The sequence below is a fragment of the Diabrotica virgifera genome, chromosome 8 (genome assembly GCF_917563875.1).
Source record: "Diabrotica virgifera virgifera chromosome 8, PGI_DIABVI_V3a".
Lineage (NCBI taxonomy): Eukaryota > Metazoa > Arthropoda > Insecta > Coleoptera > Chrysomelidae > Diabrotica > Diabrotica virgifera.
Window position 1 is genome coordinate 7,284,613 of NC_065450.1, and position 13,562 is coordinate 7,298,174.

General features: G+C 31.3%; 1 protein-coding gene across 1 annotated transcript in view; it reads right to left on the bottom strand.

The window, feature by feature from the left end:
- Nucleotides 1-3,348: 3,348 nt before the first annotated feature.
- Nucleotides 3,349-13,562, bottom strand: part of LOC114344397 (esterase FE4-like) — a 64,836-nt gene continuing 54,622 nt past the window's right edge. The window contains exon 6 of the mRNA XM_050659652.1: nucleotides 3,349-3,792. Coding sequence (XP_050515609.1) covers nucleotides 3,635-3,792 — 158 coding nt within the window. The 3' untranslated portion in view covers nucleotides 3,349-3,634. The remainder of the gene's footprint in view (nucleotides 3,793-13,562) is intronic.

A 13,562-nucleotide genomic window follows, 5' to 3' on the forward strand; every position in this document is an offset into this window, starting at 1 on the left:
ACTTGAAGGCCATCTAGTGTCCAATTGTTTCAGAAAAAACAATAATAATTATAGAGGTAACAATAAACGAGGGAGATTTTTTCGAGGAAATAACTATTCCCGTGGCAGAAGAGCCAATAATGATACACAAGGTAAACAGAATATACATGTAGCCGAAGACGAAGTAAGTTTTAGCACAGCCCTACCAGCTGAAAATCTCAAGAATGATGACAGCCAAATTTCGTTTATAATAGATTCTGGAGCATCACAGAATATGTGCAGCAATAAATATAAACAATTTATAAGCAATATTATTGAAATTGAGCCTGTTGGCATTAAAATAGCAGATGGAAGAGTGATGACGGCTCGTACAAAAGGTAAATTAAAAGTTTATTACAATGAAACTCCTATTAACATTGATGTTCTCATTTTAAATGAACTAGAATATAATTTATTATCAGTCAGTAAACTAAACAGTTTAGGTTTCACAGTAGTATTTAAAGAAAATAAGGCTGAAATAAGAAAAAAGAACTTTAAACTTATTTGCTATAAACATAAGAGTAACTTATTTGCTGCAAATTTTCAATTAAATAATTTTCAATCTAGTTTAGTAGCAAAGCATAGCGATAAAGACTTATGGCATTTACGTTTAGGACACGTAAATAGAAGGGGACTACAATTGTTGGGACTTCCCTATTCAGATAAACTATGTGACTCGTGTCAACAAGGAAAAGCCACAAGGCAACCTTTTAAAGAAGTTATATACAAAAAATCCTCTAGAGTTGGGGAACTTTTACATGTTGATACTTGGGGACCATCCAAAGATCCCACATTTTCTGGTGAAAAGTATTACTTATCAATTATTGATGATTTCTCACATTTTAGTGTTGTATATTTAATGACAAGAAAAAGCGAAAGCGAATCACATCTTATTAATCATATTGAAAAATTAGCTGCAGAAGGCAGGAGAGTATCTAGAATAAGAATGGATAAAGGTGGAGAGATGTCTTCTAAATATTTTAAAAACTATTGTATACAACATGGTATAGTACAAGAATTTACTGCAGGGTACACACCTCAGCAGAATAGTATAGCCGAACGACTTAATCGTACTATTTTAGACAAAGTAAGAGCAATGTTTGTAGAAACAAATCTTCCAAAGAGTTTGTGGGGAGAAGCAGTTAGAACAGCTGTTTATCAGCTTAATCGAACTCCATCACGAGCAATTGAATTACAAGTACCAGCAGAAATATACTTAGGCAGACTTGACTTGTCTAAACTTAGAATTTTTGGTTCAAAAGTATGGTACTACAACCTACCAAAGCAAAGTAAATTAGAACCAAGAGCAAGTAAAGGTGTAATGGTTGGATACAGTGGTGCTGGTTATAGAATTTGGAATCCACTGACCAAGCAAATCAAAATTTCAAGAGATGTTGTTTTCGATGAAACACAGTATAAATATTCTCCAGAAATATCGTCGAATAATCAAAATGTTGAGGAAATTTTACCAAGCCAAAATGAATTGGAAACATTTGAAACAAATTATGAAGAAAGTACAGTCCAAACATTAAGAAACACTACTGAAATTAATTCACAAGATGAAGAACCAGTAAATTTACAAAATACCAAAATTACTTCCTCCAATAGAGAAATAAAACAACCTTCGAAGTTCAAAGACTATGAACTTTATTATGCATATTGCTTAGTTACATCAACACCAGTAACTTATGAAGAAGCAGTAGAGGAGGATGAATGGAAGCAGGCAATAGAAACAGAACTAGAATGTCTTGAAAAAATGAACACGTGGAGTGAAGCCACAAAAATACCTCATGATCAACAAATCATAAATACAAAATGGGTATTTAAAACAAAAAGTGATGGCACGAAAAAAGCTCGCTTAGTCGCCAAGGGTTATGAAGAAGAAGTGTTTTTAGATATATATTCACCGGTAGCTAAGATGGCAAGTGTAAGAATTTTATTATCACTGGCTCTCAATAACGACTGGAAGGTATACCAATTAGACATTCCTTCAGCGTTCATCAACGGAGTGCTACAACATGATGTTTATATTCATTGTCCTAAGGGTTATAAACGACAAAGCAAAGTTCTCAAACTACAAAAGGCTTTATATGGACTAAAAGAATCACCCAAATGCTGGAACCAACGATTCAACAAATGGGCAATCAAAATTGGTTTTAAAAGTGCGGAAAGTGACTGTTGCGTTTATACAAAGAAAAATGTGTGTATGTGTATATGGGTCGATGATATCCTATTGTGCGGTGAAGATAGCGATTCGATTCAAAAAATTATTGAAAGTTTAAAAAGTGAGTTTAACGCAAAAAATCTTGGTTGTGTAAACAACTTTTTGGGTATTGATTTTGAATATTCTGTAAATAAAAATGATGTAAAAATGTATATTTCTCAAAAACCCTTAATCAATAAGATAATTGAGAAATTTAATATGACGAATTGCAATGTTAGCAAAACACCAATGGAAACAGGTTTTCAGGTTGACAAAACTAATGCTAATAATCAAATCTCTGTCAATGTGCCTTATAGGCAATTAATTGGAAGCTTAATGTATATTGCATTGGGTAGTCGCCCTGACATAATGTTTTCAATCTCTTATTTGAGTCAATTTCTCGATTGTCCTGATGATATATTATGGAAAGCTGCTAAACGTATTATTAGATATTTAAAAAATACAATTAATTTCTGTCTTATATACAGTAAAAATATAAAAAGAAAACCTTTAATATTTGCATATTCAGACTCAGATTGGGCAGCAAATGTAAATGATAGAAAAAGCATGTCAGGAGGTATAGTATATTTTCTAGACAATCCAGTTTCATGGTATTCAAGGAAACAGAGCACTGTTTCATTGAGCAGTACTGAGGCCGAATATATTTCATCAACTGTTACATGTTGTGAGTTATTGTTCACAAAAAACTTAGCAGAAGAATTATTGAACGAGAAAATAACTGGTAGTATATTATATATAGATAACCAGGGAGCTATATGTATTGCAACAAATTCATTTAAAGGTAAAAGGTCTAAGCATATAGACACAAAATATCATTTCATTCGAAATTTAATTGAAAACAATGTAATTACTTTACAGTACATAAATACAAAATCAAACTGTGCTGATATTTTCACTAAAGCTCCTTCAAATGAAATATTCTCACGTCTCAGAACTTTGATCAAAATTCAAGAATGTTGAAAGTTTTTATAGATTAGTACTTTTATACTTTAGGCACAACTCATGTGAATTATCTATTTGCTTTTTTTATTTTTTATCATATTCTCATGTTAATATTTTTTGAGTTAATGAAAGTTATTTTTTGAATATTTTTCTATATAGGTATGAGTTGTAACCTGAGTAATGTAGGATGTATAAGTATGTTTTTATGATTTCATTTAGTTCAATTTTTGTCAAGACTTGGTTAGAGTCAAGATTGTTGTTTAGTCGACAATTCATCCAAATTTACTATTTATGTAAATGTTGTATAAATTGAGAGGGGGTATTGAAATGTTAGCTATCCTGATCCCCAAGTATATGTAAATCAGGTTGGCAATATTGACAGTTGAAGTAGTCTAATAAAATGGTCGTCACGAAGCGTTGCATATGAATTATGTCTCCCAGTAAATATACCTAATTAATAAGTACTCGGCAAGCTTCCTTCTCCAAAAAATTAGTCCATAGTTTGACAAATCTTCTGATTGCTTTTAGTTCTTTTTCTCCCCCGTGCATATTGAGAGACTCTAGCGGTATTTGGAACAAACATCCTAGATCGTCAGCATGGCAAGCACCTAGAAGTACCAGAATAATATAAAGTTTTTGGAAATATACAGGGTGTCTCATTAAGAATTGTCCATATACTAACTGGACACTGGAGAAACAGCACAAAGTGCGAAGATATAATCTAAAACACTTGCATAATAAAATAGCCATTGCGAAAATGGCGTAGAATTTTAAAGGGACAACCATTCACTTTCCCATTTTTTAACCAATCAGACACGTTTATTTAACATAATCTAGTAGGGTGTAGAGTAGCTTCACTTTCTGCCAAGTGTGTTAATGATATGTCTAGTATTTTTAAAGTACAATCACCTAAATAAAATGTGGTTTCTTACTGAGTTACTGGATGTTTTATTTAAAAATATAAAGAATATTATTATTTGTATACACTGCTTTAAAACTATTTGACATATCCCGATCATACTCGGCAGAAAGTGTAGTTACTATATACCCTACTAAATTATGTTAAGCCTATCGGTACATAATTCGCAAATATTTTACGGCTATCCCTACTTTTTCTGTCTTTACACGGCAAATTACGTGTAGTAAAATTCACACTGGTATGGATACGTAAACATTACTAAAATGTCATTCTACTTGACAATGTCATCATTAACTTTAAAGAGATGGCTTTTGAATGTTCTTGGATAACTGTTATTTGGATATTTGCAAATTATTAATTCAGTTAATAAATATGATAATTTTTTCACTAACTATGTATTCAGTAATTGTAATAATTTATATGTACAACAAAAACTAATACTTAATCGACAAAAGAGAAAAAGTGTTAAAGTAATTTTTTAATAATATATTGTTACTATGGAACGCTTACAATTTTGAACATCTTTAACAAAAAAATACTTGGATCACAGAATATATCCTGATGTATTCTCTGCTTGGATCTTCCATAAATAATAAACAATAAAGTTAAGATAAACTTTTTATTAAGTTCACGTCTTATATCAATTATTTATCAAATACACTCTCAATATTTTTTAATCAACAACTCAAAATATTCCCGATGCCATGCCAAATATTTAAAACTGTCACTGTGTCTTGTAGGGATGGTGGTTGTTGACAAAACACTGGTTTTCGGTTATACCGGTTTTTTTACCTACGGTTTAACCTGGCGGTTATAACCGGTCAAAAAATCCGGTTATTCCAAAAACCGGTTTTCGGTTTTTTTAGTCAATAGCCAATACCCAGTAGGTTACAAGTACATTGCTCTTTAATTTGCGATACTCCATTCGAATTGATATCAGTCATCAATGTTGTCAAATCGGTTTCAGTCAGCTTAAACTTGATCTTTCGCGTGCGAGCGGCGAAAAATTTTCTTGTTTTCCTCTGAATTCATTATTTTTTACACTTATCGGGTTTCTCACCGGTTATTACTTTAAAATGAAAAACCGGTAATAACCGGGACAAAAAAACAACCGGAAAAACCGATTATTGCGGAGTAAAAAAAAACAGTTTTAGGTTATAACCGGTAGGTTTTTCCCATCCCTAGTGTCTTGTTCATCATATTCTATTTGACTCAGTGCGTTGTATGACAAAGATACCGAACGTTCGATTTGGAAAATATCACCACGGACATGGTGTCCATTTTTTTAGATTCCTGAAAAAACTAATAAAAGTATTTTTAAAAAATTTAAACGCGGAATGAAAAACTAAATTATTATAGAGGGCTGAAAGTCCCTTAGAAGAAATAAAAAGTTTCTTTGGAATGAGATATTTGAAATTAAAAATCAAACTACATTTTCTATTAGGTTTTCACCCCTATAATTTATTAAAATAAACATTATATAAGTTTTCAGGGACTTTCAGCCCTCGGTAAGAACGCAATCTTTCATTCTGTGTGTAAATTTTTCAAAAATACTTATTAATTTTCTCAGGATTCGAAAAAAAAAATGATTCCCCATTTGAATAGCATTGCAGCCGAAAATACGTACCTATCCCCTTAAATAAACGGGTGTGGCTACTACCAGAGGCGTGCTACAGAAGAAAGTGAACGGTTGACTCTTTCCAAGTTCTAGGCTACTGACGGAATTACTATTTTAGTGTAGGGTTTAGATTCTCCAATACTTTTTATGTCAATAATTCGTAAAGATTAAGTCATTATTCTTTGAGATATTTGAAGTTAAAAATGAAACGGCACAGTTATTTTGATTAACGTACTGTGTCCCTTCATTTTTAACTTCGAATATCTCGAAAACCAGTGATTTTATCGTTACGAATGAAAAATATATTAAAAATGAATAACCATTTTCAATTCAAAAATATATTATTTACATACTGTCGGAAAAATGAAAAAATACCCATGAACGAACATATAAAACACGCTGTATTTTCCTGTCACCATGTCACAAAGAAAATTGTCCAGTGCAAGTACATGTAACAATAATTATTACATGTACTTGCGCTGGCCATTTTTGTGTGATACGGTGACAGGAAAATACAGCGTGTTTTATATGTTCGTTCATGGGTACTCCTTCATTTTTCCTACTGTATAAATTATTGAACCATCGACATATTTGCACTAAAATAGTAATTCCACCAGTGGCATAGAATTTGGGAAGGGTTAACCATTGACTTTCCCCCGTCGTATGCCTCTGGTAGTTGCCAGACACGTTTATTTAACATTTTACATGGATTACAGGGTTTACAGCACCTACACTTCCTGCCAAGTATGACAAGGACAATGTTAAATGGTTTTAAAGTACTGGGTACGAATCATTTTTAAATGTTTAGATAAAACCCCCTGTAACTCAGCAAGGAGCCACATTTTAGGTTAAATCCTCGTATTTTGTGCTAAGATTTCTCCAGTTACTATATGGACAATTCTTAATAAGTATGTATATACAGTCAAACCCGCTTATTCGAATATCCCTCGTATCAAGAAAAAGTATTCCTATAACCGGGATATTCTAATAATTAATCATTGGTGGCTAGTAGAAAGGTTTGGGAACTCAAATTTCTATTCCTTAAAGCGGGATATTCCTATAACCAATATTATAATAAGCGGGTTTGACTGTACTATAGACATAGATACAAGAAAACCCAATAATACTGAATTTATTATAACTAATTTCTACGAATGAGTTTAAGTTAGGACAAAAAAAAATCAGTTTTTCAACCATATTGATACAAAAATAATTTTATTCCATAAGTGCTTTATACCCTATATGTATTATAGGACGAAAGATTTTTAGGTCTATAATGTCTTTTTTTATATAATAAAACAATAACTGCATGGTTCTATTGAAAAGGGGTTTCCTTAGTAGATGCGTTCGGTGAAAAGCTTGGGCCAAAGCCTGGATGATTTTACCATCTAGTTTAATTGCCTCGATAACCTACTACTTAATCATCGCCAGATGATTTGTTATTTTTCATTTCTAGACTTGTTGTTTTGACTTCGTAGACCTAGTATAATTTCTGGAATTTTTCCTCATCACTGGTTTCTGATTTTGGGCATGGGCTAATCTTGCTTTTTCGTTGGTCCTCTCATACATTTCCTCTCCAATATCTCGAGAATTTAGATTCTATCTCTAGTAGTGTTTTAATTCTTTTCCTATTTTTTATATTATGTAGCTACATACTTTTGTTGTCTGCGTTTTTAACTTAAAAACTTTTCACTTTTAATTTCTTGAATTATTTCTCTTATCTTTTTAGTATTGGAATCCTCCTGGTATTTTTTTGGATTTATCGGTAGATATCTTTATTTATTTTTTCATTATTGTGTAGTTGGAGTCGTATTTCTAGTCATCTGTATTCTTTTACTTGGGAGGTCTTTGATATTGTGGCTTAGTTTTTCTTTATGGGTTACGACTGTCAGTTTCAGTCAGTTTCAGTTTTTTTTTAGTGCTTTTGTTATGCCACTCTTTACTTGTTTAGTTCAATATCTTCTATTTCATTTTGCAAGACTTGTATGTGCCTGGTAAAAAAGTAAAGTAAAGTTCAAGTAACCTTCTGTCTAACGTGTAGCACTAGAGTTTTCAGGTTTGCACAAGCGATCAATTGCGTAGCCGGAACCGACGGCTTTACATGCCCCCGAAACATGTTGGTGGCTTAGTTAAATTATAAACTAAACACATTGTCAGTGCCGGAAATCGAACCTGGAGCCTCCAGCTGGCCAAGCCACTGCGCTACGGCCGCCACTATAAATGTCTGGTTAGTGTATCTTCATAGAGGTTGTTTGAATTCCATTAAAATTGATTTGGTTGCCTTAAATAATTCGAAATAATTCCCTTTTTTTTTACCTCGTCGACGCCTGTGTTCTTCCTTGTTCGCCTGTTAGCGAGGTTCATATATGTCGCGAAGAAATGGACTTCAAGTGGTTGAGAGTCCAAAGAATTCTTCCCCCTATGAGATGCATCCCGACCACTAAACTGTGCAGACGTGAAATAGTGTCGACTTCGTCGATGATGTTCCGATTGTAAGTACCTTGTATTTTTACCTTGTATTTTGTTGTTACCTATATATTTCCTTTGTTTCGTTTTTGAAATATTTACCAATCAGATTGATTTGAATATGTGTATATGCACCTATTAGAAAATTCCACTCATCTCTCCAATATAAGCTACGAAGGCACAGTAAATAAGTAGGCATTGGCAGGTGTTGTAATTCGTATTGTTAATTGCTTGTTTTGATTTTATTAAATTGTTTCGTTCAATATCTGCTAGTAACCATACAGAGGCCTTTGTTTTCTTGGAAAATCTATTTCTTCTGTCGTGTAAGATCACATTCTACGATATAACCAGAAAGGAATATTTTATCCCCATAAAAGTCTAGTTTTTAAAGAAAGAAAAAATACTTAGTATTCCAATTTTGTGTTTTTCACTATTTCTTTCCACAGTAAAAGATGAAAGTAAAAAAATATACTGTCAATATTTCTTGTTACCTGGAATATGATCGAAACCACTGTTGGAACGTTTAAGGAAATTTAGTCCAGCATCCAGACTAATTCTGTATAAATAAACAGGTTCGGATTGGGTTTTTGCGTGAAGCTTAGCAATCCCAACTACGGGTGCTATATAATTACAATCGGTAGCCATCTAAAAAAATGTAACAAATAATTATAAAAACAACAAAAAATATAATAAATATTAAAGGCTAAAAAACAAACCAAATGACAATCCTTGATCCGACTTAATTGATCCAGAAATTTACTGTTATATAGTGTTATGTAGTGTGTCAACGGATGGGCATAAAAGAGGAAAATTTTTTTAATTTAGGGAAGAAGTTGTGATGAAAATTTACTCTTGTAATTGGGAAAGGGGCCACAATTTAACCTGAAAATGATTTTATTGACGTTTCAACTTCCACCTCGGACGTCATTATCAAAATACAAAATATTAATAAATTAAACAAATGTTTATCCTTAGACAAAAAACTTCTAATAATTTAATTTATTCTGATTTTTCATATCGGCAACTCAGACATATAATATACTTCAGATATTGGTAATATTTATGAGTTGCGTTGCTGGGACGACTTTATTGAAAGATAGTTCATTCGATTACATGAAACCAACTTTAACTCAAGAATATCCCTCAAAAAAAAATAATAGCATCTGTTCTTTCTTTAAAAAGACAACCACATGTAATGGTGACAGTAAACTTCTCGTATTAGTGATTCCATAGTAAATCACGAGGAAAAACCAGGAGAAAACCTCATGATACTATCTCGACATTGTAAGTATTTTTTCTTAAATGCAGTTTACACTCAAAACTAATACCAAATTCTGATTTTATATGTATCTATGTTATTTTAAATTATAAATAAGTAATATAATAATATGTAAGTATAGGGTTATTCACTATATTTTGACCCCCCTGTAAACTGCTTTATTTACAGAACTAGTAAAATACAAAAGTTATTTAGCTCTAACGCGACGGAAGATTACAGCGAAATGGTAAAAGATTTGAAAAACAATTTAAATTAGTAGTTTGTAAGTTGATAAAATCTACATTTTAAAATTATTTTGAAATATACCGGCTGTCCCAATAAATGGCGGCGTATCAAAGTTATATTTTTTCTTATGGAACACCTTGTATTTTATTGCATTTTTTAATTGTCCACAAAAAATAAGGTATAGTTTCATAAGGCTTCCCTATACCTATGTACAGAGTGTTCTGAGTTATGGTGACCTTTCTTAAAATGTAAAGTTTTAAAAGAAGGCTTATTGTTAAGTTATTTAAGAAATTATGAAAGAAATACTTTTACATCTAAATATTTGAATATTGGTTGAATGTATTCCATGATTAATTATTACACAATTATTTACAGGGTGTTCAACATTTACAGTTTCATTATTGGATTATTCAATGTGTCATATGATGCTTATTTTAAATGGAATACCATGTATATTAATACACCATTATACTAAACGGAGCCACCTCTTTCGAATGGTATATGGATACCCTATACCTAGATCTAATAGTTATTGCGTAATTTACAATTATTTAAATTCTTAATCTGTAAATCGAGTTTAAAACAAAAGATGTATCTCATTGTATGACATCGTCATTTTATGACAGTACGGTCTGGTAATTATCAAAAATATAAACATCCGTGTATGATATTCACATTTAATTGTTCCTAAAAATGAATAATCACGTTATCTACGAAAGAGTAGACATGGTACTTTGCATTGGGGAGTGTTTGCAAAATTGTATCTTAACTTCTTAAGTTTACGCTCAAAAGTATCCTGATAGAAGACAAACAAAAAAGGACGTTTTTGAGAGATTTCAATAGATTCCGTGCTACTGGTATTGTTGCATACGGAAAGTTAAATAAAAATAAACCAGTTATTTGTGATGACGTCAAGGAGCTTGATATCCTGCTTTCTGTTACGGAAAACCCAAATACTAGTAAAGAAAAAAATTTCGGGTGAATTGTAAATCAGTCAAACGCCTGTTAGAATACTTAAGAGAAAACCACTATTATCCATATAAAACTCAACTACACCAGTATTAGACCCAAGAGGATTATGATAAATATTTAACTTATCGTTTATGAACTTTAGACTTTATAGAAGATCCTGATTTTTTAACGTATTGTATACAGACCAATATACCTACTTTTCATAATAATGGTCTAGTGAATAGATATAATTTTCATTTCATTATGATACAGTAAACAAACATTTATTTCGTAGTTTAAAAATCGAGAGTGAATATAAATATTATTTTTAAAATCAATTTACCGTTTAAGAAAATTGTAAATTTCGCAAAAACTATGACTCCTAGTTATAGAACATCCCTATAGGTACCATTCGAATGAGGAACCTGTTCAATAATTTATTAATATACATGGTGTTTTGTTTAAAATAAGCATAATATGACACATTAAATAATCCAATAATGAAACTGTAAATTTTGAACACCCTGTAAATAAATGTGTACTAATCAATCATGGAATACATTAATTATAAAATAAAAACCAGACCGTACTGTCATAAGGTGACAATGTCATACAATGCCATTAATTAACTACATCTTCTGTTTTAAAATCGATTTACAGATTAAGAATTTAAATAATTGTAAATAACGCAAAAACTATGAGACCTAGTTATAGGACATCCATATACCATTCTAAAGAGGTAAAATTTTTTAGTATACTTATATATTAATATACATGGTGTTCCATTTAAAATAAGAATCATATGACACATTGAATAATCCAATAATGAAACTGTAAATTTTGAACACCCTGTAAATAAATGTGTAATAATTATTCATGAAATACATTAAACCAATATCCAAATATTTAAATGTAAAAGTAATTTTTTTATAATTTCTCAAATAACTTGAGAATAAGCCTCCTTTTAAAACTTTACATTTTAAGAAAAGTCAACATAACTCAGAACACTCTGTACATAGGTATAGGGAAGCCTTATGAAACTATACCTTATTTTTTGCGGACAATTAAAAAATGCAATAAAATATAGGTTATTCCATAAGAAAAAATATAACTTTGATACGCCGCCATTTATTGGGTAATAAATTACCGTTACTGTATATTTCAAAATAATTTTAAAATGTAGATTTTATCAAGTTACAAACTACTAATTTAAAATTTTTTCAAATCTTTTACCATTTCGCTGTAATCTTCCGCCCCGTTAGTGGTGACTCACCCTGTATAATTATCATACTAGTGACGTCATCCATCTGGGCATGATGACGTAATCGACTATTTTTTTTAAATGAGAATAGGGGTCGTATGCTAGCTCGTTTGAAAGGTTATTAAATTCTCTATTAAGTAATATAAATATTAAGATAATTATTTATACAGGGTGTCCAAAAAAATTTTCTTTTAATTAAACTAATTGACACAAAAAGAAGAATGTATGTAATTTATTTAATTCAAAATACATTCTAGTGCTGTCAACACAGAAATAAATCTTTATTGAACAAATAAACATTACTTTTCGCTTAAATTCAATGTTCAAGCTGCCACACCCATCTGCCTCTTGGCAGTTTGAACATTGAATTTAAGCAAAAAAGCAATGTTTTTTTGTACAGTAAACTTTTATTTCTGTTTTCTAACAGCAGTAGAAGATATTTTGAATTAAATAAATTACATACCTTCTTCTTTTTGTGTCAATTAATTTAATTAAAAACAATTTTTTTGGACAGCCCGTAAAAATAATTATCTTAATGTTTATATTACTGAATAGAGAATTGAATAACCTTTCAAATGAGCTAGCACACCACCCCTATTCTCATTTAAAAAATAGTCGATTACGTCATCACGCCCAGATGGATGACGTCACTAGTATGATATATATATATGTCAAAAAATCATAATTTAAAAATCAAATAACTTTTGTATTTTACATTTTATTCTAATTCTGTAGATAAAGTAGTTTACAGGGGGGTCAAAATATTATATTGTTTTTACAAAATGTCACAGTGAATCACCTACAGTAACAATAAATAATAAGGTAATTCCCACAGTTACCTCTGTAAAATATCTGGGCTTGCACTTGGACAGGGGGTTTATCTGGAGAACCCATATATGGAACAAACGGAAACAACTGGGCATAAAATTTAGTAAGCATTACTGGTTTCTAGGGCGCAAGTGTAAGCTCACGACAAGAAATACAACACAGTATTCAAATCGGTCTGGGTATATGGTTTACAGCTCTGGGGAACAGCGCCAAAAACTTTCAATGTATTCTCACTCTCTTGTGATATTAATGCAGAGAATAAATTTAAGTACTAAATTTTTGTTTAATTGCAACGAGTTTCCTAGTTTGGACAAATGTCACATTTAAGCAAATGAACAAAACTGTATATTTATTATATAATTTTAACTAATATTTTATTGAAATCTTCGTCTGAATATTTGCTACCCAAGTAGCAATTTTTCGACGCATTGGTTGTCAGTACAACCAAATGCACTGTATGTAACGTTGCCCGAGAGCATTTTCAGTTGTTTTTGTTTCGGCCAACGTCCCCTTCCCCGACTGACATTACGATGTTAAAACGTTAAGTAATACCTTTAGTTATACGGGCAACTAATTGATTACCATTGTGACAACTACATATCACAGTTCAGTTTTTTCAACAATCGCAACGACTTAAAAACGTTATAATGCTAAACTAATTTACGCCCTGGCCGATTTGGGTTTTCTGGATGACTCTGTAGTTGTCTGTCACGACCCTAGGTGTTGTTCTACGTGTGTGACACGTTTGCGGCAACTTCAGAAGGAGAAAAATAATTTACTTTATAACCTTATTGTTTTCTTATTATTATATATTTTATTTTGCTGGATAAT